The sequence below is a fragment of the Cupressus sempervirens genome, chromosome 2 (assembly GCF_028749045.1).
Source record: "Cupressus sempervirens isolate cs-2001-9-10 chromosome 2, ASM2874904v1, whole genome shotgun sequence".
Classification (NCBI taxonomy): domain Eukaryota; kingdom Viridiplantae; phylum Streptophyta; class Pinopsida; order Cupressales; family Cupressaceae; genus Cupressus; species Cupressus sempervirens.
In genome coordinates this window covers 376,400,748-376,428,370 of record NC_143119.1, presented here as the reverse complement: position 1 = coordinate 376,428,370, position 27,623 = coordinate 376,400,748, and the positions used below count along the sequence as shown (strand labels likewise).

Below are 27,623 nucleotides of genomic sequence, written 5' to 3'. Positions count from 1 at the left end.
GAGGAAGATTGGTTTCTTGGATAAGAAAGAAACATGATTGTATTTCAAAAAGTACAACAGAAGTAGAGTATGTAGCAGTATCAAACAATTGTAATTAGATCTTGTGGACAAGCAGATGCTGAAGGATATTGGTATAGAGTTTTCAGAACCTGTTATCATACATTGTGATAAAATAATTATAATAAGTATGTCTAAGAATATTGTGTTGCATTTTAAGACTAAGCGCACATCTATTAAGTATCATGTTTTGATAGAGAAAGTTATAGAGAAAGAGATCAAATTGGAGTATGTAAGTTAAAAAGAGAAGATTGTAGATATCTTTATGAAGACATTGCCTAAATATACATTCGAGTATTTGTGACGTATACTTGGGGTTATGCCCCTGTCTACTTTTGAGTAGATGATGCAAAGAACACAGCAGTCCAGTGGTATAGTGCACTATTTTTTGTCTAGATTGAATGTTGATGCTTCTTGTATGGAGGAGTAACCAAGATGAGAAGAGCCAACAAGGACTCTTGGTAATTGGTTTAGAATAGTTTCTTTGGACACTTAAGCTAATTGAAGACTTGGAGTAGACAATTGACATAATGAAGTCTTTTTCATTTATGTTAATGGGGGAGAAGTATACATGAAAATCATCTCCTATGATTGGGGGAGAATTGTCTCCTATGTATGGGGGATAAGTGTTATAATGGATGAGAGTGATTGATATCAATAGGAGAAACATTGAATGGGAGAGAAGTGTGAAGATTTATTATCATCCATAAAAGAATGAGAGTTGTTCTTGAGAGTTAGATTGTGAACAAATGATGTCGATCCTAAGAAAGCGGAAGCACATATAAAATAATATTCCAATGAGTTTCATATTTGATTGATGAAGAGGATTTGAAAACAAGAGAACAACAAAAACAACAACAAAAACAACAGAGGTTGATTTGAAATTCTTAGAACTTAAATTGTTTTTAATCTATGTTGCCATCAATGCCAAAGGGAGATTATTAGCATGAATGTTGATGGTATTCCTTTCGGAGAGTATCCTAAGCATTGCTAGAACACTTAGGGAGATTGTTATCATGATTGATATGTTGCATTCATGACTTAGTTTGCCATTGATTTCAACATAACATTGTTTATGTGAAGACTGGCAGAGTAGAAAATAGAGAATGAGATTGTATAGACTATGTATTAATGATCAGGTCAAGCGCATTTAAGGATGTATTCTATACTATATCCTGATGACATGGATAAGTGTGCATACAAAGAGTCGAAGACATGCAAAAGATATGTTTTATTTATAGAAGACAGTAAGTAGACAAAGTATCAGATGTGGTTTCCGATGATTTATTTGTATCTCTTTACTAAGATAGAATTGTGATGAGCGTAGTTAGATAATGACAATAGACAACTTAATGATGACATCCGCAAGTGCGCAAGGTCCAAGGTTGCACATGTGGAAGTTTGTAAAGACTGCGAGTTGAAAATGATTTGTAATTGCGAAAAGATGTAATGTTTTGTAATATCTTACTAAGGTCCTATTATAATTAATTGGGAAAGCCTCAACGTTGACTCAAGGAATTATTTTGAGGATAAGGTATAAAGGAAGGTTATTTTCTTTTCATAAATTGTGTGACTGTATTCGAGTAGGTGATATGTGAAGTATTCAGTAAATGTGAGTAAGAAATCCAAGGGATTATTGGATATGAAGTTGGTGATTTGGTATCAAGATCTGAAGAAGAATGGTTTGGTTGGAGGACAGAAAAGGATCTATACATTTCTATTATTCTACAGGGAATAATACAGAGATCAGTTGGACAATGAGTTCAATGATCTTACCCCTAAAGTTGTTTGGATTGTGGGTCCATCTGCCTTCTACAACTGCTAATAGGGTTGTAATCTCCTAACAGGGATTCAAAGTCTCCTAACAGGGACTGATATGTACTGAATGCATTTCATTGGATCCTAAAAGAGTCCATCCTCTAACAAGGAACATTTATATTATTAGATCATTTTGTGGGTACCATCCCCACCGAGGTTTTATCTCTGATCAAGGGTTTCCCTAGTTAACATATTTGGTGTTATTGTGTATGAGTATCTTCTTATGGTTTTTGATTATATTGTTCAAATTCTTAAGGATTAATAAGGTTGATAAATATTTTATTATTTGGATAACTAATTCACTCCCCTGTCACAATTATCTTGGTGGAATTTACTTTCTAACAAAAGGTTTAGCAGTGGGGCCAACCAGGTTCTTTGCAAATGAAGGCTTAGGGGAAGAGGGAAGACAAAGCTAATAAAACCTCCAAGTGCAGTTGAGGAGGGAAAATGAGAAACCCTAGAAGAAGACTACCCAATAGAAAGGAAGGGGTTAGAGTCTTAGAGGTGAGAAGAACAAGATCTTACGAGTTCATACCAGAAGCAGGGGGTTTCGGGGCAAGTAGAACAACAACCTGAGAACCCAAACCAACAACATGGGGTTCTAGAGAAACGCTAGGGGAAACCAAGATAAAGTTGAGAAGGGAGACACATGAAAAACATCCTAGGTCCCCAAGGGAATGATTTTTGGAAAAAAATAGGAGGCCATCAATGGGGGGTGGGTTAGGCCAGTAGGGGAACTATTCAATTGTTATGACAAGTAAAGACCAAGATTTTATTCGAAGGCCAATAAAATGAAGAAGTGATTGAATATGAAAGTAAGGGTCATTTGAACAAACTGTCTTCAGGGTAAAAATTCAACAACAAGAATATATAATCAATAATAATACAAAGCGTTAAAGTTTGGTGCATCAATGCAAGAGAAGTTTTGTCACTAGGACATATCAGTGATAACACATATTGTGAATAATGAAAGTAATAGTTAAAATAAAAGAGAAGCTTCAAATTGGAGACCCAATTTGAATGGTGGGATATTGGAGATGCATTGCATAGACTACAAAATCAATTATGATTTGATTATATTGAAAATGAAAGAAATATTCTTGTGGGCTTGATGGTAGGAATGAACCTATAGAGGGGATGTATTTGTTTGAAAGATAACGATAGAAGCCAAAAAATGTATCAAATACTAATGATATAGTGAAGATTGAAATGATATTAAATGGAGGAAAGGTGAAGTGTTGTCATCAAGTATTGAGATCTGCAGTGAAAAATTAATAAGATCATTCCAACTACATAATAATAATTCAGTCAGGATTGCCACACTAATAAAAGCATATATATTGGAACATAAAACCAACACAAAAAAGAAGAAGGAGACACATAAACATGAAGTAATTTTAAATGGTAAGCATCCATGATACAAAGAGCATAATGGAATGGTATTCAATATTTTTGTATAAAACAATCAGTGTTATGGAAGAAGAAACATTAACCTAGAAACAATAAATTTACAACACAAATTAGATGCATAGAAGTGCTGAGAAAAATAATGAAGAATAACAACACAATTGAAAATACACAGATATACATGGTAAAACCTTTGACAATATGTCAAGGAAACATCGACGGGGCAAGTATTGGTAATCTTATTGTAAGAGGAAAAACAATTTGCATCTGGAAACTTCTTAGCTACTACTGTAATATTTCTCTTCAAAACATATGATATGCCTTCACAAAGAAGAAAAGATATACAACCTCTTGAAGATAAGAGAAAAATATCAACATAGAATAAAACTGATTTATTCCTTTAAAAAACTTAAAGTCTCCTTTTGAAAATAAAAATTGTTCTTTTTCTAAAGTAGAGAAAGATTATTTTCACAATCTTGTTTTTCTACTTTTCTTCATTGTTGTCATTATCTAAAAATCTCCATCTTGGAAAAAATTTACCTAATACTTGCCCAAGCCCACGTATCACCATTTTTGCAAACCAAGAGAAGCCACATTTCACTTCAGCTTCTCTATTGACACTGGTTTAGTAAACATATCTACACAATATTTGGATGTATGGACTTTTCATGAGTTACCCACCTTCTTCAATAACATGTCTTAAAAAATGGCACTTAATCTTGATATGTTTAGTTTTACTATGATAATCAAGATTTTTAGCCAAATGGATAACACTTTGACTATCATAGAATATAATCACATTATCTTGCACTTTTACAAACTCACCCAAAAAACCCTTCAACCAAATTGCCTCTTTACATGCATGTGAGACAACCATATATTGTGCCTAAGTTGTATATTGAGCAACTGTCACTTGGAGCTTTGATTGCATCCAATTAAATGCTCCACCTACAAGAGTAAAGACATAACCTAATGTAGATCTCCTTTTGTCCAAATCACCTACAAAATTAGAATCAACATAACCGCACACTCAATTGCTACAACCATTATAGGTGATACAATAATTAGTTGTGCCTCTAAGATACTGAAGCCCCCATTTCACTTTTTCGCAATGCTTTTACTTGGATTTTCCATGTATCTACTGAAAACACCTACTACATGTGAAATATTTGGTAATGTACATACCATCACATACATTAAACTTCCAGCTACTATATTTTCATATGGTACATGATACATATAATCATTTTCTTCCTTAGTAGTAGGACATAAATTTGAAGAAATATTAGAATGGGAAGCCAAAGGGATATTAATAGGTTTCACAATTTGCATATCAAATCTGATGAGAATCTTCTCAACACATTTCTCTTGTGATAACCAAAACTTACCATGTTCCCTGTCTTTGTGTATTTCTATACCCAAGATTTTTTTTTCTCCTAGATCCTTCATTTCAAAAGTCATAGCCAACTGAACCTTCAACTTATTAATTTCACCCATGCTTTTACTTGCTACAAGCATATCATCAACATATAATACCAAGATAATGAATAAACCGTTTTCTAAAATTTTAAAGTAAACACAATGGTCATACTCACTTCTTACAAATATTTGGCTCACCATGAAGGAATCAAACTTCTTGTACCATTTCCTCGGTGACTACTTGAATCCATATAGTGACTTCTTAAGTTTGCAAACCATTTTTGTTGTTGTGATCTTGAACAAACCCTTCCAGCTGTTCCATATCTATATCTTTATCATTCATATATATATATATATATATATATATATATATATATATATATATATATATGTATGTATGTATACATGTGTCTATATACATACATATATGTATATATATGTATATCTATATCTATATCTACACACACACACACACACACACACACACACACACACACACACATATATATATACACATATACATATACATATATGTATATGTGTATGTGTATATGTATATGTGTGTGTGTGTGTGTGTGTGTGTGTGTATATATATGTATATGTATATATATATCCAAATCTCCATGTAGAAATGTTGTTTTAACATCTAGATTCTCTAACTCAAGATTAAGTAATGAAACTAATTCTAATACAATCTTAATACAAACAAGTTTAACAACTGATGAAAAAACATAAATCAATACCTTCTTTTTTAGAATATTCTTTTGCTACCAGCCTTGCCTTGCCTTGTGCCTTTCAATTTTATCATCAAAACCCTTCTTCAGTTTGTAGACCCACTTGTAACCAACAACCTTTTCACCCTTTGGAAGTTCTACCAAGTCTCATGTCTTATTCTTCTCTAAAGCATCTATTTAGCATTATTCATTACTTCTTGATAACCACTTGGTTCCCCCATCATTAGAAATCAAAGAAACAGATGAAATAAAATCACCATACCTTTTAGGAGGATTCTTGACTGGTCTAGATCTCCTAAGATATGGTTGTGGTATTTTCATAGTTTCTTGTATATTTTCTAAATCTGCACTTTCTTCTCCAAAAATAATTTTTTTGCTCTTTTTCTTCTATCAAAGGATGAGTTTCCGACTAAACTTGTTGATATTGTAGTACTTGTGCCTGTTCCAAAATATTTTCTACAAAATATGGTTTTGTTAGAGAGGATTCATCAAATAATACATCTCTTCTGATGATGACTTTGTGGGTAGTATGATCCTACAATCTATATTCCTTAACTTTATCGCCATAGCCAACAAATGAGTATTTCTTGGATTTGGTGTCCAACTTAGAACATAGTTTCCAATTGAACTTGTTGATATTGTAGTACTTGTGCCTGTTCCAAATTATTTTCTACAAAATATGATTTTGTTAGAGAGGATTCATCAAATAATACATCTCTTCTAATGATGACTTTGTGGGTAGTAGGATCCTGCAATCTATATTCCTTAACTCTATCACCATAGCCAACAAATGAGTATTTATTGGATTTTGTGTCTAACTTAGAATGTTGGTTCTTATAAAAAAGAGCATAAGCATCACAACCAAATATTTTTTAGATTTGAAAAATCATATGAATGACTTGTCCATACCTCTTCACGAATCTTGTAATCTATTACAATTGATGGTGACCAATTTACTAGATAACATGTTGCATTAACTTCTTCTGCCCACAACTCTTGCTACAATCTGGCATTACTAAGCATACTTCCTGCTCTCTCTAGAAGATTTGTATTCATGCGTTCAAAAACACCATTTTGTGAGGAGTGTAAATTATGTTTTATGCCTTATGATCCCAGCTTCCTTGCAATCATTTTCAAACTTTAAATATGTGAATTTATCTCTGATGTCAGTTCTCAAAAACTTGATTAAGCTATCTATACTCTTTTAAACCAAAAATCTAAATCATTTGAATGCACCAAACACATCATCTTTACTTTTAATAAAAAAAGATCCATACCTTTCTAGGGTAGTCATCTATAAATGTCACAAAATATGATGCTCCTCCAAAAGAAACTACAAGTGATGGACCCCAAACATCTACATGGATATAGTCTAGAATGCCTTTTCTTGAATGACTAATAGATTTAAACTTTTGTCTACATTGCTTCCCAAAGACACAATACTTGCAAAAATACAAATTCAAAGATTTTAATTTTGGAAGCAACTTACAATTTACTAGTAACTTTAGCCCTTTCTCGCTCATAAGACCCAATCGTTGATGTAATGAATGAGTAGATTCATCATTGTCCTTAGATACCACTGTCGCTTGACTTATATTTGTACTTCCTTCTAACCTAAAGGTTTACAAATTTTGTAGCCTTCATCATCACTAAAATCCCTTTAGACACTTTAGGACCTCCACCTTGACAAGTTTATAACCACCATAATCCAAAACATCGAAGGAAATTAAAATCTTTTCCAATTTTGATACATGTCTTACTCATGTTAATGTCTTTACAACACTATCAAACATATTGATTCTAATACTCCCAACCCCAACAATCTTACAAGAAGAATTGTTTCCCATTAATACAACATCTCCATCAATAGGATGGTAAGAAGAAAACCAACTCCTATGTTGACGCATGTAATTAGAAGCACCCGAATCTAAAATCAACCTATCTTGATGTTGTAAGATATTACAAATAGATAACACTTCATCAACCACATCTGAATTTGGCTCAGTTGGACGTGCTTTCTTTTTGGATTCATCACCCTCTTCCTTTCTTTTCCAACAATATTTCTTGAAATGTCCTACTTTATTGCAATACCAATATTGTCTCTTAGTCTTTTTTCCTCTTGACTTGGATATGGATTTATCTCTCAAACCTTCCCCCTTTTCTGTGGAACAACCTCTAGCTACCATTGCTTCTAGTGTGGAGGTTTCTATATTAGACTTCCTTTGCACCTCTTTAGACAAAAAATATCCCACAATAGAATCAAATTCATGGGAATCAATTGTACTAAACTAATAGAAGTAACTAAGTGATTCCAAGATTTGGGCAAAGAACATAGCAATGCAACTACTTTGTCTTCGTCTTTGATTTTTACATGCATACTATCCAATTGAAAAAATAGAGTTTTGAAAACATTTAAATGATTAAAAAAAATAAAATTAAACTTTCCTTCATTAGTAGGTTATCCAGTTGCCTCTTCAAGTAGATTTAGTTAGTCAAGGATTTTTTTTCATAGAAAGACTCTATTCTACTCCATAAACTTGCATTGTATCTTCTCCAACAATATTAAAGAGAACCTCATCTACCAAACACAACCAAATTGTGCTTAGGGCTCTCATATTCAAATCTTCCTAATCATCATATGTCATAGTTGTTTGTTTCTTTGACTTTCTATCCAATGCCTTATGCAATCCCTATTGCACTAATAAACCATGTGTCTTGAGCTTCCATAGCTCAAAGTTATTTTTTTCCTCAAATTTATTCACCTCAAACCTTGAATTCAAAACCTTTTCCATTTGATGCTACAAAAAACCAAAGCCAAATCCTGACATAACTACTGCAAAAAGAAATTGCTCTGATACCAATTGTTATGGAAGCAAAAGCATTAACCCAGAAACAATAAATTTATAATACAAAATAAATGCAAAATAGTGAGAGAAATAATGAAGAATAAAAACACAACTAAAAATACATAGATATAAGTGGTAAAACCTTGACAATAGGTCAAGGAAACATCCACGAGGAAAAGTATTGGTAATCTTATTGTTCGGAGGAAAAAATAAATTACATTTGCAAACATCTAAGTTGCTACTACAATACTTCTCTTGAAAACATATGATATGCCTTCACATAAAAGAAAATATATAGGAGCTCTTGAAGATAAGAGATATCTCTCAACATAGACTAAAACTCGATTTGTTTCTTCAAAAAACTTAAAGTTTCATTTTGAAAATAAAAACTATCTTTTTCTAAAATAGAGAAAGTTTGTTTCATAATCATGTTTTTTTGCATTTCTTCATTGTTGTCATTATCTAACAATTAAATATTTTTCATTTGTGCCTTAAACAAAAATAGGTTCAGGTATATGCTCCATAACAACAACAACAAAACAATATGAAATAATCTTTTGTAGTTAAGAGCCCAATAAATTAAGATTTTATTTGAACCCAATGTAGTTTAGATTGCAAGAAGAAACTTGGACAAGTTCTAGCAGCAATATGTAAAAGATTTTTTTTTTTTTTTAAAACACAAGTTGTGACTAATCAAGCAGGGAATCTAATAAAAGAAAAATGACCTATTTTGAAAGGTGTGATTGATATTAGTTAATTGCAATAAGTACAATTATTTATTTTTAAATAATATGACTTTTGACTTTGAAAAGTCATATCCTTAAATAGGTGGGATATAAATATGGACCTTTTTATTTGCAAGAATGTAGAATAAGTATAATAGGGCAGTGTGTGAAAAAAGAAAAGTGAAGAGAGAAGTATGTGAACAATTAAAAAGGACTAGAGATGTATGGTATAAATCAAGAGTATTGAAATGGATGAAGAGATAGACAACATGTAGAGAAGATTATTGAAGAAGATATAAAAGTAAAAGGTATGAAAGCATAAAATTTTGTGAAGCATGAGATAAAAGAAGTCTATTGTGTATTCACAAGTAACATCATATAGATTGCACATTGGATATAAAAGATTTAAAAATATAGATATAAATGAGATGTATATGCGAATATAAAAGAACATGCGGATGCAAATCAAGAAATAAATAATATATAGATTTGAAATAGATGTATACAAGAGAAGTATACATATAGTGATTTATTTGTCCATCATGATCAATTGAGTAAGCAATATGTTAGTCCTAGTGATTTTCAGAGTCACCTAGTGTTTATGTTTCATGTTTAAGCTTAAACTATCAGCTTTGAACCTTTGTTGAACTTTCCATTTCTTGATTTTTGGGTCATTAAGTTGGCTAATCATCCATTTTCTTAAGACATTGTACTCAAGTTCATTTATGGTCAAAAGAAAGTATTAAGTCAAGTTCAAGTCAATTAAAGTCCTTCGTGTACAAAATAGCTGAACTCCCAAACCATTTTGAACTGTTTGATCCCTTTTGAACTTTTGAACCACTTCATACCATTTGAACCAATTTGAACATTGGTTCAAACCGGTTCGACAATATATATATAGTTCATAACAAAATTGGTGGCGATTCCAGACATTTGAAACATGGCAACACATGTCATCATCGATTGAGCAAAGGTCATAATAACTCCACAAGGGGAAAATCTTTAATATGGGGTACGATATGGTTGAAGTGACACTGAAATAAAAGGTAATATCCTTAGACATGTCATGCACAACAATCATTAAATGTTGAAGTTAAGTAAAAAGCATGAGGCCAATGGTATAAGGTATGAGGAAAGATTGTCACGTGAGGAATTGATTATGATGTAGTATGCGAAAATTGAAAAGATCGTCATTTATTAAACTTATCGCCAACTATCAAATCAAGCAATATTTAGTGCATGCCTATCTTTCTAAATCTATATCTCAAAACTTGTTATGATGCCTTCATCATTTAAAGGTCTTTTCTTGAAAATGGTAAGTTTAAAACTTCTTCAAGTATCAGCACCGGAGATGAAGTGTAAGAAGTTCAAGGAGCTTTTTGGTGTTCTTACTATCGGTTCATGGTAATTTTTTTCACCCCATTCAATCTTTATTTCCTTTGCAAGCGTATTGAATCTAGGTATTTGTGATCGTTTGGTGTTTGGAAAATATGAAGTCATCTCTCCATTTCTTTGGTAATGGCTCTAGTATGAATTGTAAGAGGCCTTTATTTATAGATACAATTATAAGTGGGACAAGTGTTGATCAATCCATTTCTAGTAGACAAGTGAATGAATTAGAATAATCCGATGTAACTGAAATCCTCAAAATGGTTTGCTAGAAGTTATTTCTTTTCCTCCCGTCGCAATAAGCCCTAAACTTATACAATAATGTCTAAATCATTATGATACTAAGACTAGTTATATTAAGAAAAATTATGGGGAAGGTTTTCCTTTAAGTCAACCAAAAGAATATAATGTCTATCTTCAAATTACCCAAGGAATCCTTTTCATCCTTTTCCCCCACCTAGTCTCTTGCCAAGTTCAAAGAAGACCTTGAGAAGTGTCACTACGTAATTGCTAAGCATTGGACTATAAAGAATTATAAGGGGGTCCACGTTTGCCTGTGAACCAAAATAAAGATAATATGAAGCCCCACATTCACGACTTTGGAGTTCTACTACATAGAGTTAGAAGTTCACAATATGCCTACTTATGGGAAGATTCGATGTTCTATTACATAGAAATCATACTTGAAGGCAAGAAACACTTGGATTGGGCTGAGATGATTGCTAATTCAACAAGGTCACAACTAAAGTGGACTCAGACCATTAAAAGGGACTTCTTCATGTCCTCATATGTCATGTATTGTCTGGTATGCAAGCAAAAGATCTCACCCTGCCTCATGAACCTTTTGACAATAGTATCACCATATATAATTATTGCCCCTCACTACAAAAGAGTCATTCTTTGAAGGATTATAGGAGGGTTCATCATGTTTTTATGGGAAAATTATGTTTTGAGCTGGCAGGAATGTCTGAACAAAGGGTGACAATTAAATCCCAACAGTTAGTGCAAACCTATGGTAGTTTGTTTATCCAATTTCCTAGGTTCACTTATATCAGGATAGGGGGTTTTGATGAAGAACCTATGAAGCTTCCCAAGTTCACTTTAAATTGTTTCATATTGGATGAGGTTTGTACACAATTAGCTATTATGATCAAGAAGCTTCTCCTTGGAGATCAGTGAGATAATATCTTTCCAATTAAACTTGGCAAACTCTCTTTAGAAACTATGGAAAATGGTGTTGAGATGGTTTTTGTCTTGAACTTTGAATTGAGATAATAGAAGTCACTTTATGGAAATTATCTGAATCTTTGTTACTTGGATTGCAAAAAAAATTTTTCTTTATGAATGCTTATTTCCTTTTCCTATGTTGTCTTGCTATCTTGGGGTATACCGTTATGATGAATTCATTTGATGTTGTGCAAATCTTTGATAATTATCATTCATGGAAATGTGAGAAGCTTGGATCTTTTCCTACTTTGGTGATATTTGTTTAAGTTAATCCTTTTAACCCCTTGTCTAAGAATAAGGTGTGCAACCTTTATGCTTTCTGGTTAAAGGCAATGATTTTTATTTAGATTAGTTGATTAATTGGAAATCAAATGAGGGAGTTGTACCTCTTTAAATCCAGAGGGATGTGAATCATTGAACTTATCCAACTATTGTGAACTTTTTCTGTCTTTAGATATTAGAGTAATAGAGTCTTGTTAAAGAAATATTTTCAAGGAGAAAAATCTATTCGCCAACACAATATCATCAAGGTGGAAGAACAATTTGTTTGCAGTGGATCCATGCTCACAAAGTCAATAGAGAGAATTGGTGCTTCAAGTAGGTCGGTGCTTGAAGTATGGGAGTTTGTACTCATATAATTTGTATTCTTAAAGGTTAAATTGAAGAAGAATATTAGTCATGAAAAAGGAAACGAAAAAAAGAATAGCAATATTTATAAACTTTTAAACTACTTAAAAATGATAAACATAAATTATTATTATGCAAAAATAATTTTATGACCAAGTGAAACAATCAAGAATCATTCTAAAACCAAGCAAAATTAGTGCATTCAATAGAAGAGAAAGAGAGAAATATCAAGTCCACATTAAGAAGAAGAACCTCCTATGTAGTTGTTAACATGGGAAGAGGAATTGTGAACCAAACCCACCATATATTGACACCCAAAATGGATATAATAGGTCCACATTAAGTATAGCCAACACCTACTTAAGGCCAATATTGCCAATTAATTGATAGTATAAGTAGTATTATTAGCAGGCAATTTTCTTATTGAGAATTTATATTTATATTTATATTTGTATTTATTTAAATGCACTTAGGATATGAGAATTAAAATAAAGACAAAGGATAATATAATTAATGAGAATTTATAACTGTTAATAAAAAATAATTTAGATTGGAATGATTTATAGTAAGGGGTCTAAAAGAATATTAGAAAATGAATGATTTTATCTCATACCAATAGTAGGAATTAAATAAGGATAAGTGAAAATGAGACTTGCATTGGGGTTATTTCATTCAAACAAATAATCAAGGATTTGATAGATAAACCTTGTAGATCTCAAGGACATCTTTCAACGTAGATGGCTAACTAATCTAGGACCATCCTCTAGAGCATAGAGGGCCTTCTCAAAGGATTAGGAAGCCTAAGTTGGATGTCAATTACAAGGAGGATGGAAGAACAACTAAGGATCATTTTTCTTGAACATAAAGGGTCCTCCTAGAGGGTTAGGAAGTCTGATGATTATGTAGAATAATAATTCTTTTTATGTTGTACCTAAAGTTGATACTTTTAAAATTATAACCTTTAGTAATTGATATTTGCAAGTTAAACTCATCAAGAGGCATCATTAGGAGTAGCGGCATTACAATGTGACTTGGGTGGTCATCTCTCCACCCAAGATTCGTTCTAGCAATTGGTTTGAGTCTACCATCACCCATAGTAATTCAAACTCCACTTCTAGATAACATTTGTTTATTTTTTGTTCTTTGGATAGTATCATTTTTCCTATATTTATATAATTATGTGTATGCAAGCTAGTTTTATTTGAGACTAGAAGTTGTCATGTGGGTGGGTTGCTTTGACCACTTTTATTCACACAAAAAAATTAAATTTGAAATTATGAATTATAGTTTTGTAGTTTTTTTTAAATTTAAATTTCACAACTATTAATAATTAGTATTTATAATATGCTATACATTAGAAATTTTCCTTTGTTAGTAGATTGCTTACATGAAAATTTGTGTTTAGTATTTTCCTAATATTTCTTATTTGTACTTTTTCATGTCTAACGATATTTTTGTTCGACCCTCTTTAAATATTCTTCTTATTAACTTATTTTTTGATATGCATGCCTTAAATCTTAAATAATGCTACCTTTGTATACAATCTAATATTAATATTATTTTATATTACTAATTTAAACAACATAGTCCTTTCCTATATTTCATTGCTAAATATCATACATAGATAATTATCATCATCATCATCATCATCATCATCATCATCATCTTCTTCTTTAATAGCCAATGGAATAACATTCTGGTCTAATGCTTTATATTAGACTTCTTAATTTAGATAACTGTGTGTAATGATCTCATCTTTTGGCCTTCACGTTCTTTTAGTAGTTGACCAAGTGTGTGTGCGTTAGCCTTGTTCTACATGGTCCCGAGGGCTAACGAAGGGTTTAATGGGATTCTGGAGTGTTTTGGCCTAGTCATTTCCAGTTTGGGCTAAAATGAAGTTGATTTACTCAGTTTCAGGCATACTTACTATTTTTAGTAAGTCGGCAAGACACAGTGCAGGTCAATTCTGGTGATTGGATTCGATACTCCTTGGTGAGAGCTTTCCGATGAGCTATCACTCGCATTATTCGGAGTCCGATTGCTAATACATTTTAATACCTGAAGTTTTGTTAAAGTAACGTCTAATTTAATTGTAAAATATTAAAGTGTTACTTTAATATTTATTTTATGGTGATGTGTACCCAAGGAGACATAAGGGGTATTTTAATATATGTTTTATATATTACACATCTTTTATCCCACATTGCCCATATGAGTTGAGCGGACCTTTGGAAATAGAATAAAAGGAAGCATTTGTGGCTTCATTAGGCAAGTTGAATATGAGAAGAAATTGGTGTGTGAATTGCAGCTTTGTTCTTGGCATTTGAGGACGTCTATCCTCTCTTGTAACATTTTAGACGTCATTCCCTTGGGGTTTGGCCTTTGGAATTCTTTGTTATTAGCTTCATTATCAGGCAGTTTAGTTACATTTCCGACTACAGGCAAATTTGGTATTTTGCTCATATCTTCTTCACTACTTGTCTGACGCTTATGCCGCTTAGAGAGAATGGTATTATGAAGGTAGTGGGCTAATTGAAGGACAAAGTATTGTAGCAGCAAGTCCGTAAGCATGGGCTGGAGTATTATGTCAATACTGCTGAAGTAATTAGTGAGTTGATAAATCTGCTATGTATTTCATTTTATGAATTCTGAAAATAACATTTTATTAGCAGCAGTTCATTTCCACCTTGCATATCATTGTAGTTTCTTTCTTGTTTATGTTGTATGATACCAATTCTATGCACGAAACACAACAAACAATAAATGTTTGATTTCCAGAGTTATAAGGGGTTTAAAACATTAAACGGAGAAATAAGAGGTTGCATGCAAACTGTTTGACAAAATCTCTTTCAACAAATTGGTTTAGTTTTTTGGGACATCCAGGGGTGCCCATTACAGTGGTATCAGAGCTATAAGTCCTACCATCCTGTGGAGATCATATTGATAGCTAGATAAAGATGTATATTAGTCCAGATCAAGATGTGATGTTCAGACAGTTATTGAGTACATTAGAGAAAGGGCAACATATGCAACAGGAGCAGAATAGGCGAATGAATATGATGTTGCAGCTTATGGCTAGACAAATGGGCATCAACATTGATGATTTGTATGTTGCTCCAGAGCAGAAGGTAGTCAATTTCTCAGGTGGGATCGAGACACGTATAGAGCCAGCCAGCTATGATGTTGGTGATGTGGGCATTTCGGCAGAGTCAGTAGAGACATGTGTGCGAAGTCAGGAGACCACATATGAAGCCTTGTCAGGGGATGATGACGTAGCAATAGTGGAATTAGGAGAATGCGAGGATACTATCATATTAGCAGCCACTTCTATGTCAATTGAAGCATCCAATGAGGAGTTTAATGGTATAAATGCAGTGGTTGATGTATTTTCTAATGAAGCCACACATGTTAATGATTATGGGTTATCATCAACTACAAATTCAGTTCAGTTTTCTGTTGCAGCAATTAATGTTGTTCCTATGTCCATATATTTCGATGCGGCAACACCTATTGTTGATACAGTTAGCATGAGTACATATGGTTCACCTACAACTACATCTTTTTCAATGCATGATGGTGATAATATGCATTCTAGTCCAATATATATTATGTGGATGGATAAAGGGAAGAAGACGTTTCATAGATCTTCTATGGAGTTGCCTTATAGTGACATTCTGACTTCATCAGCACAAGTTTTGAATGCTAGGCTACAGGGGTTGGTCATGGTGATGCAGGTTTGCAGTTGGTTTAACTTGCATATGGATATCACATATTGGGATCCAGGTGGAGGTTGGAGTTCATTATGTTACTTAATTGCTTGAGGACAAGCAATTTCAAGGAGGGCGGATTTGTAATGATCCCATCTTTTAGCAGTTGACCAAGTGTGTGTGCGTTAGTCTTGTTCTACATGGTCTTGAGGGCTAATGAAGGGTTTAATGGGATCCTGGAGTGTTTTGGCCTAGTCATTTCCAATTTGGGCCAAAACGAAGTTGATTTACTCAGTTTCAAGCATACTTACTATTTTTAGTAAGCCGACAGGACACAGTGCAAGTCAATTTTGGTGATTGGAATTCGATGCTCCTCGGTGAGAGCTTTCCGATGAGCTATCACTTGCATTATTCGGAGTCCGATTGCTAATACATTTTAATGCCTGAAGTTTTATTAAAGTAACGTCTAGTTTAATTGTAAAATATTAAAGTGTTACTTTAATATTTATTTTATGGTAGTGTGTACCCAAGGGAGACATAAGGGGTATTTTAATATATGTTTTATATATTACACATCTTTTATCCCACATTGCCCATATGAGTTGAGCGGACCCTTGGAAATAGAATAAAAAGAAGCATTTGTGGCTTCATTAGGCAGGTTGAATATAAGAAGAAATTGGTGTGTGAGTTGCAGCTTTGTTCTTGGCATTTGAGGACGTCTATCCTCTCTTGTAACATTTTAGACGTCATTCCCTTGGGGTTTGGCCTTTGGAATTCTTTCTTATTGGCTTCATTATCAGGCAGTTTAGTTGCATTTCTGGCTACAGGCAAATTTGATATTTTGCTCATATCTTCTTCACTACTTGTTTGACGCTTATGCCGCTTGGAGGGAATGGTATTATGAAGGTAGTGGACTGATTGGAGGACAAAGTATTGTAGCAGCAAGTTCGTAAGCATGGGCTGGAGTATTATGACAATATTGCTGAAGTAATTAGTGAGTTGATAAACCTGCCATGTATTTGGTTTTATGAATTCTGAAAATAACATTTTATTAGCAGCAGTTCATTTCCACTTTGCATATTATTGTAGTTTCTTTCTTGTTTATGTTGTATGATACCAATTCCATGCATGAAACACAACAAAAAAATAAACGTTTGATTTTCGGAGTTATAAGGGGTTTTAAGAAGTTGAATGCAAATTGTTTGACATAATTCCTTTCAGCAATTTGGTTTAGTTTTTTGGGACATCCAGGGGTGCCCATTACACTGTGCTTAGAACAAAATAGCTCTTTTTTATGTAATTTGCTACTTTGTTCAAGAATATAATTTAGGCAACACATTTCTAATTTCATAGCCTCCTTTCTATTATACTTTCACCTTCCATCTCTACACAACCCTTCTCACATTGGGAGGCCATAAATGAAATTTGAAATCACACTTGCTAAGGACCAACTCTTCAAAACATACTTTTTGATCATTAATGAGAAAAAAACAACTTTCAAATGAGCATAGAACATGTTACAAAATGTTGATTTAAATGTATTCATTAAATAAACTCTTTACGTATTCATATCCTTGTTTCAACATAAGAAGCTGATTTAAATGCATATAAACAAGTTTGTGTTACACCATATATCATTGGTCAATTTATAACTACTCTAAATTCAAAGAGTAACTAAATAATCTATGCAACAATAAATTATGAAAAGGTATCCATACCCTAGATATTGGTGTGCCATGCCTATATTATAAAGTTTGATTTTTACTCTCCCTACAATAAATGTGATATATTACATAGCAAATATCACTTTTCTAAAATGTCAAATACCATAATAATTAAGTTATGAAAAGTGAATTACTCTCCCTACAATAAATGTGATATATTACATAGCAAATATCACTTTTCTAAAATGTCAATTACCATAATAATTAAGTTATGAAAAGTGATGTAAAAATATGCACAATTTATTGCTTTTTCTTAAATTAAAATATATTTAGAATTTACACAAATCTTATAAACAGGTAGTTGATTTCACCTTCAAATTCTTAATGGTTTAACTGTTATACATATTAAAAAATAATGGTTTAGTGCCAAATGTCAAGTTTTAATGGCCACTATGACCAAAATTTGTAACTAAGAATTGTGAGATCACTCTTAATAGTTTGGAAAATAATAATAAATTTGGTCAGTTTAAAAAAAAATATTTTTTGAACTTTTGAAAGTTCTTAAGAAATGACAAGTTTTCTTGTAAAGTTGTTCTTTGAAAAGTGTTCTCTAGGGCATGTGAGAAAAAAATTAATTATTTGTACCTTGTGGCTAATTGTATTTGCATTTTTGTGATGCGATAAATATTAATCAAATGAATAAATTCACTCCTTTCCACGCCAATGAGAGATGAAGGCTCGTGCATAAGGAGACCACGATTTGGGGAAGGAACAGTGTGGGATCTAAATGGTCACTATAAGCCATAAAGCAGATTTACAAACCTACATTCTGCTAAGCATGCAATTTTGCAAGTGGTTTCAACTATTAGTTTTCGAAAAACACTAGTGATTTCTTCTCCAAATTGAAGGCACCGTGTAGTTGTTTATTTATTATTTGATCTTTGTTTCCAAATAGTTCTGGAGCATTCCAAAAAATTGTAGTTAAAGTATATTATTTTAGTGCTCTCTTTTAAAGAATAATGATAAACTTGGCCTTTTTTCTTAAGTACAGCTTTTTTACCCAAAACTGATTTCACCATGTAAATTTGGTGCCATATTTATAATAGAATAATTTTCATATTTTTACTCAAACAAGAAAGTTAAAGTTAATATAGCAACTTTCTTCACCTTGTTTTCAAGGTCAACTTCTCGAGGAAAACGGATAGACCAAAAGGATTTCCGGTATGATCAACCTACGGTTAAATTGGCAGTCAACACTTATGAAAGTAATTAGGTTAAATTGAACACTGTATTACTTTATTGTTCCATCCATTTTGTGGATGCATTGCACTATCAGTTTGCTAGAGCACGCATTTTGTATGTGAGTCCGTTCTCAAAATGGTCAAAATTAAGATTTACAAGAAAAACATATTTACATTCTAGAAGTAATAACAGTACCGAATCATAAATTCATCAGTCATCAAGCGTTATATACTCAAAATCTTCCTTAAAAGCCGCCTTCGATTTTTGGATGCTGTGATTGAACAGGTTGCATATTATATTATGTTTCTAGTATAAAAATTCAATATTTAGTTTGCTCGATCTCACATTTTTGGTGTTTTCTATGCATCATTCACAAAAGAATCAAAATTCAGAGTTACAAGAAATTCATATTCACCTTGTACGACTAATAACATCGCCCAAACGTAAGCCTGTCCCATTAGGATCAGGCATCAAGCAAAATATATCACAACCCTTCTTCGAAACCTATGTTGCTTTCTGCCTTCACCCCCTAACAAATGCTCGTGCCAGCATACCGCCATTGTAGGATAACTGGTTACGCATGCGAGAACTAACATGCTAGAAAGGATATTATTTTTATTTGCGTGTTTTACAGCAAAGCAATGTGTCTTCTCGGGAGTTTGATTCTGAGATACACATTATGTTCCACTTATTATCTAGGGCTCACTCACTTAGAAACTGAAAGTTGCTACTTTGTGTTTGTAAAAAGATATTTTCATCGTAGGTTCTTCTTGAGCGGCTCTTTCTCCAGCTACAAGTTTCTCTTGCATCGAAAATGATATGGTATCATTACTGACCATTTAAATTACTCTCAAAATCTTAGAGGAAAGAAGATACTCACCGTGTAATTGTTCACAATGATCTTACTCCAGCTATGAACACCCTTTCTGGCTTCTAAAGGGATTGCATCTTCTCCAACACCACTTTTTTTTGCCTAAAATTCACGTGAACTTATAATCACAACTGAAGGTGATTAGTATCATTCTGAATAAACCAAATCAGTAGCTACAAATAAATGCTTTCTAGAGAAGATTTTAAATTTTACTGCACAACTGAAAATCATTAATACAAATTATAGAGTACCAATAATATACCACACACATTATGTTCGAATCCAGTTTCCATTATTAAAGATTCTTCTCCATTTTTCGTCACCAGACAACATTATTTAATTTTACAGCAAACCACAACAATGCTCTTTACCAAAATAATTTCCTCCTGATATTATTTTTGCTCTGGAATTTATATCATGATTTGAGCATGGATCATACTCAATGGCAACAAACAGATGGAGAAATTGATACATACATATAGAAAGATAGGATTATCTGGATATGGATACGCATGACAGTATAGCTATCACAAGAAAATGAAGAAACACGATGACTTGGATCTCTGCGACCACTTAAACACCTAGCATTCAGATTGTAAATTTATTGAGAATTTCTAAGTAGGTGCCATCTCACAAAAGGATGCACAGACTACAATCTTATTGTGCTCCTCTGGCCGTATTTCTTTCCTGTTTACACGAGCCATATCAAGAAATGTTGTCAGCATCAATAACTAAATATACAAGTTTCCTCAGAAAATGGACGTCAGCAATGTGCACTAAAATTAAAGAACAAAAGCTCACACAAAAAGATGAGTTTACTTTCACTCATGAAACAATTTTATACTTGGAGGTAATCTGTTTTTTTCTTTTCTTTTATTTGATACAGTAAAATTTCCTTCAGAAATATTCAGTCAAACTCACCCAACTCTTGCACTTGGTTTTGTCCGTTGGTGTATACCATAACCAGCAACTTAGATGGGTATTTTATCAAATTTCAATAATTTAACATGTCTCCTGAGATTTGAACTCAGGGCTTTGCTTCAGAAGTCCAGTGCTTTCCTTGAGCTTATACTATTTTGTTAATCTGCCCAGAATTAATTTTACAATCCAATTTAGGTTCAGAATATGGACCAAATCAGATGAGGATTCTCCCATGACACTTCATTTGGATTGTGGGTTGGTCTTGAATGAATATGGCCAGGGCTAAGCAATATCCGCACATAAAAATGCAATTTTTAAATCATCTTTTCCTTTTTATGTAAAAGAATAAATAAAACTGATGTTTTTATAACCTTATATATATATTTTTTATCGGTAATGGGCCAAAGCCTAGATTAATTATTAATTATTATTTGTTGAAATTAATTATAATGTGTTAAACTCAAGTAGATTCGAACATAAGACCTCCACCATAAGAGGCTCACAAGTTACCTTGTGTTGTAGGCTCTTGCCTAATACCTTATATAGTATTACTGGTTATATTTGGGATCAATTTAAATTTAATATTTTTAGATTAAAATTAATTCAGTTTTAATATCTAAAAATTATTAAAATTTAAATGTGTAAATTTGTTTACTTTTAAACACCTAACTATTCATTTAGTTTAAATATCATCAAATTTTTTTAATGTTCAATATTTTTAAATTTATTTAAATTTGAATATGCTTAAATTTAGAGTGCATTTTGGATAATTCATCTTCTGCCTTCGAGGCACTTCTAAAGCTCAGCAATGTCATCATGAATGCTAAAATGAGGTCCATTTGCATATCTTCTATCTATTCTGGAACAACTTCTCTGTGTCCAGCTTTGTCTCGATTTTTGTAAGCTTTTGAATAAATTCAAAAAATAAAGATTAAACCTAAGAATTTGGCCTTGTAGTTTCAACATCATTTTACTCCAACCTCAATTTTCTCTTTCCCTTTTTACCCTGTACATAGTCCCACCATAAACATGGATGGTTTTTTAACCTTCTGCAAGCAAATTTGACCTTATTAGAGTCTTCTATAGATTCATAGTCAAAATATCTCTCCATTTCTGCAATTCAATCTCTGAGTTCTTTATCATTCAAGCTTCCTTTGTAATAAGGTGGATCTATATTAGGAGTATTCCTAATCTTTGTGATTGCCCTGACAAATCTGGTCTCAGCGGCATTATCAACTTCATCTTCTTGAGCCTCTTGAGTCACCTCTCACTCTTCATCACTCACATTTTTCAGATGAATTATCCTCCTTTGAGCTGTCTCTATTGCAGCAACCTTACTAGGATCTCCCTCATTCCTTGAGCTAAATCTGCGGTGTTCAAACTTTCCCACACCATCCACCAACACCCCACTTGTAAGTCCATTTGTATCCAATGTCTTCTCCAACACTAGCAAAGCTCACACTCAACACAAGGAAGGATTTGCTCTGATACCAACTGATGCAGTCAAAGACTGGAACCAGTGAGAGATTAATAGTCCAAGGGTTTAAACACTGAAATCTTCAAAGATTGAAATGTATTGGCTTCAAAAAAAATTGTATTCATTGTACAATTCTACGTATATCATCAACATAGCTACAAATTAACAAAATCAGAACTCCAGTAGAAAAAACCAAAGAGTCCCGGCCATAGAATCACCTACAAAAATTCAAAACTCAACCTTTGTCACTGAATATCAGCATCTACGTGCACCCAGATTATTACCAAAAAAACTATACCCCTTATCACCTAGACTCCTACAGCTCGTACTGATATGATCAATGCTTACCAACATTAACACACTTCTACAATATCAAAAAGCTACAATCCTTCCGCAACTGAGAACCCTAGTTTACAGCTGCTTGTTGTCGGGTACTTAAGTTGTGTTAGCACTTCTTAGTTTTGTCAAAGGGTAGGCAGTTGGGAACGATCGTGACAATTGGTGCTTGTGTCCCTTCAACCTTTATATATGTCATGTACTTGCGTCTGATGGATATGATTATGGTTGTTAGCATTGTCATGTGTTGCTGGTGTCGTAAATTGTAAAGCATTTGATGGAACTAATGAAGAAGCAATTGTGAGTTCTCTGATATACCGTGTCTTGTTACATTTCCTATTATTCTTGTATGCATTAAACTAATTTACGCTATGGGGCAAACATTTGGTGTCATTGCCAGTGCAAATCAGGAAACGACGCGCTGTTGGCAAAAGTAGCATAACGGGCCAACCAATGGACAAAGCCTATCATGTCCCCTCCTTAGTTGGACTATCTGGGTCATGAGAGTTAGCCTATCATGGGAGTCTTGTAGGCTATCAGTGTTGGACAGAGACTCACACAGGATGTTCAGTGGCCAGACATTGGATTCAGGCAGTTTTGGGCCAGTTTGGAGCAGTGCCTTGGTTTTAGGAGGTTTCCCTAAAATTTTGGAGGATGTGGCAGCTTCCAGATATGTGGCTCCTCGGGACCAGTTCATGGTTTTAGTTTCAAGACGATTGGGTGAGTTCCCTAGTTCTTAAGAGCATCGCTAGATTTTAGGGACGGGACTGCCAATTGACCCATCTTGTTCAGTGTCATTCACAGACAAGTGACATGGTCAGTTTTATGATTATTTGGTTGATTTGGGCTTTTGGAGGAATAAAGGGAAATATTTTAATATTTCCTAAGTTGATTATTAAATAAATTATAATAAGACTATTTATAGTCATTTTGGAGTAATAAGGGAATAATTTAATAATCTGGGCTTGTATACCTATATGTGATAGCTCGTTGGAAACGTCTTGAATTATTATAACTTATTTTCTCTACCATGAGGTTATTTGATGTATTGAGTTATGACAATTTAATAAAGTAACATTTTTCCTAAGTCTGGACGCCATTTATATGGGAAATGTTATTTATATTTTAGTGCAAAGTGGGAAATTCCCTTTAGGGTTTGAATTGCTTCAGAGAGGGGATATAAGGAGAAGCAACCCTATCTTCTGAGGATCTTTTGAACATTACACTTTTGAAATTTGTCATTGCCCTGGTGGAGCGAATTGAAGGTTTGGGATGCAAACCTCCGGGACTAGAATTGTTGGGACGTAACCCTTAGCAAGGATTGGTTATTGCATTTGTTCGATTAGGTACTCAGATTGTCGGAGGTAGAGATTGATTTCATCATTGCCTGCAGATTTAGTTTGGTAGAGAGGGTTTCAGCTGGGTGGCCAGCTCATTTCAGCTTTCACGTGCCTTTGTAGCAGCTCACGTGAGTGTTCTTGGAGGCGTCATTCATCTTGTAGCTGACGCCATTGTTCATTATTGCTGAGAAGAGGTTATAGACAGCAAATTGTATCATCTTGTTTACGGCTGTTAATCTTCCTCAAGTTGGTGTTAATTTAGCTAGTTGAAGGCATCAAACTAATGCAAGGATCCATTGTTGAATTAAAGAAAAATCAGATTGTTTGCTTGTGCGGGTATGTATTGTATTGTTTCAGAATTAAAGTACTATTAAACTCTTGGCATTTTGCTTGTTGTTCTAGCTGGAATTTGTTTACTCTTTTCTATGCAATTATTTGTATTTCTAAAAGACCAAAAAAAAGGTGAATATTAGAGAAAAACAACAACAAAACATAATTTGGCACTTATCCGGACAAGGGTTTAAACACTAGTCAAAGATAAATTCTTCAAACAAGATAGTTATTTGCCTTGACACCGGTTTGGGATCTTTCAAAGCCATAGGCAACAGTGAAAACAAGAAGTTGTTCAAAGGTTAAAGAACATTGACATTGGACTTTACATCCATTCTGCAAGCATCAATTGAAACCCATGTACGTAGGGAAGCCGTACGATAGTAAGTTCTTGAGAGCAAGAGAAAAAGAATGCCTACAATAGACAATGGACATTGAGAGAGAGAAAACCTCTCGAAAGAAAAAGAATAGATCATCAAATGAGGATTCCTCAGAGGGAAGCAACAACAATGAAGAATCTAATAAAAGGGGCAAGCGCTTCAGAAGGACATGCAATAAATGATGGAGTTTAAAGCAATGAGGGGGAGCACGAGCAAGAATGAAGGCAAGTTATGATACACGGGTTGTGAGCAAGGTCATACTAAGGGCGCATGCCTGAAGAAAGCCTTTTGCGACATTTTCTAGGTGGTGGGAAATTCCACCAAGGAACGCCCATACAATACGAAGACGAGGGTCCACAAGTACTCTTCACTCAAGAATTGTCAATGTCCGCAGTAGTGGACACTTCTCAGGCACAAACGAATACCAATGCATTATCAAGTGGACATTGTAAAAACCAATGCAATTGTAGAGGCAACAATAACAACAATCGGAGTCGGATCCCATATTACACAAAGGGTCACCCTATTATTTAGTGTCGAGCCTACAACCAGTTGGGGCACTTTGCTCACAAGAGCTAGACAAAAGAAACCCCACAACATTTATGTCAATGGTGAGGTCCAGGTGACCACAAGGATGCCAATCGCCCCAAGCCTAGAGTCAACCAATTGAATGTAGAGAGTTTAGGTAAGCACAAAGAGGCATTAGCAATCATTCGGGCACATGTCAAGAACGTGACATACCCAAACCCGCAAATGGAGAAAGAAAGGGTACAAGGAGCAAAGGAAGATATTGAATGAGAGATGATAGCAGAAAGAAAAGAGACCCACGACGCAATAGGTGTTTCATTTTGTGCACGTGTAGAAGCCAAACAAAACATTATGAGGCAAGTGTTGTAGATAGAGGTATCAGTTAAAATCAAAGAACTTCTGGAGACAATGCCGCAGTTGAGAGTGGCCATACTAAACACCATACTAGTACCTACCCATACAGAAAATCGCAAAAATGTTTCGATAAGCCCTTCAATGGACCTACTACTACTAGTGGTGAATAGTGGTTGATGGGTATCCTTGGAACCATCCTCACTAACACATTGTCAACGAGGGATCAAGGGTAAATGTGTTGCTAGAGGAAACACGGAGGAAACTGGAGAAACTGACATGTGGCCACCGACCTTCAATCTAGTGGGTGTTTATCAACACGACATCAAGCCAATCAGGACACTGATGGTGCAACGGGTAGCAATTGTTACCCAAACCTTTGTCTTAGACTTTATCGTGATTTCCCTAAAGAAGAAAGGATATGATGATATCCAGGGGAGAGGGTGGCTCATGGCTAAGGTGAACTACAATTGGAAGCAAAACACCTTGTAAATGGAGAGCAGAGGAAGAGAATTTGTCACTAATCTTAGAACAAAGACACTAAGTGAAGAACTTGCATCCTCTTTGGAGTTGGAGTCTAAAGGAGAATTAAATGTTGATGAAGGAAAGCATGGGATGGAGCCTGTTGATGAACGCATCCTAGAACTTGACGGATGCTTTGAGGATGATCTAGATTTAATGAACAAACTCTGTCATTGGCGAATGGAAGATTACAAATCATTCCAGTGTAACATGCTATAGGTTGATGAGGAGCTAGAGGACTTGTTTCCACCAAAGTTCAAGTAATACAAGGTAGGAGAGGCTTGAGTCAATGAGACTGTACCACACAAGTTTTACAAGGAGAAGCCCATAAAATACGAAGAGCCCTCATTGAAGGTAACAAACTTGCGTGACAAAGCAAGCCCCAAAAATATATTAGTAGGGGATGATTTGTAATGTTCTCGTTATAGAATAAATAAATTATCAAACTATTGTTAATGGGCCGATTGATTTAATATATCTTAGACCCATTTTATTTTTGTTTCCGTAGTTTGTGTCGCCATCGGCTATCTTTGTACACCCTCGGAAAGTTTCCTGATAGGTGTTTAAGCACAATTTGTAGGTAGTCTTTAAATATGCATTTTATTTGGGATTATTTCTGTAAACTGTGAATTCCAGTTGGGACTCTCTATTGTTCGCCATTTCAGAAGTGAAAGATCTTCCCTACTTGGCTCTCCAGTTTCGGTGGGATTTAACCCTCAACCTATTCCATTTGTGTTCTACTTGGCCCGAATTTGGCAAATTGAAGAATTCCTTGTATGTGGAAATATCATTACCATTTGGCGTGCATCTTTTCGGACTCTACTTTTGCAAATTGCTTGTGTTACGTTTTGCATTCTAAAGTAGTATCACTAAATTGCTTTGTACCCTCCATACACTCACCATACGGACACCTTGGTTTTCATATAGCATCCTCCCACGTTTGGTAGCACTGCATCATCATACCCATACAACCATTCTGTACATCCCTTCCAATCACTTGTCTTAGTCACCGTATAGCCCATTCCTCTCCACTGTACGAACCATCTCTCTTCACTATACGACCCATTCCTCCCCCCCATCGTATGAACCATCTCTTCCCACTGTATAGCCACTTCCATTTGCTTTACCTTTCGTACTCCCTTGGCACACTATACGACCACTTAGACTCTAGCGTACGATTAGCAAATACCCACCATACGGCTTTGTATTTTGCCCTCCATTTTAGTCTATATGACCTCCCAGTTTGTGCGTACTTGTCCACTTCCGTATGGCCATTCTAGTTTCTATAACTCGTTCAATTTGGAGTTAGTCGGAACATTATAGTGGTATCAGAGCGCTTTGATCCTACCAACCTGTGAATAGTGAATGAGAGTTTACAGTCGGAAGAGACAAAGAACCCATTTTGTTGATAGAATGGTTGCCGAACTGGAACCAATAGCTGCCAAACTCGTGGCACTACTGAGAGAACTTGCAAAGAATCAGGCACAAATCATTGATACTCAGCGACTCATGGAAGAGACTCTCAAGAAGTGGGCAGACAATAAAATATTTGGAGAACAAAATGGTCACAACACAAACTCGGTGTCGAGTAAAACAAACCATCATCCAACACGCTCTCGACCTTCCATGCTGTCTTTTTAGGCACCATGCGGAGGGAAACAAACAATCTTTGAAGAGATACAAGAACAATTGAGAGAAGACTAGA

General features: G+C 34.2%; 1 protein-coding gene and 1 long non-coding RNA gene across 9 annotated transcripts in view; both read right to left on the bottom strand.

The window, feature by feature from the left end:
* Positions 1-19,136: 19,136 nt before the first annotated feature.
* Positions 19,137-19,851, bottom strand: LOC149572711 (uncharacterized). Its single transcript, XR_016359955.1, has 2 exons — positions 19,743-19,851; positions 19,137-19,664 (listed from the first exon to the last, which is right to left on the bottom strand). It is a non-coding gene; the product is annotated as an uncharacterized LOC149572711 (long non-coding RNA).
* A 152-nt stretch (positions 19,852-20,003) lies between these two features.
* LOC149572710 (kinetochore protein) overlaps positions 20,004-27,623 on the bottom strand; it is a 220,877-nt gene continuing 213,257 nt past the window's right edge. For all 8 annotated transcript variants that reach the window (XM_089813792.1, XM_089813791.1, XM_089813789.1 and 5 more), the window contains exon 14: positions 20,004-20,420. In XM_089813792.1, coding sequence (XP_089669918.1) covers positions 20,348-20,420 — 73 coding nt within the window. In that variant the 3' untranslated portion in view covers positions 20,004-20,347. The remainder of the gene's footprint in view (positions 20,421-27,623) is intronic.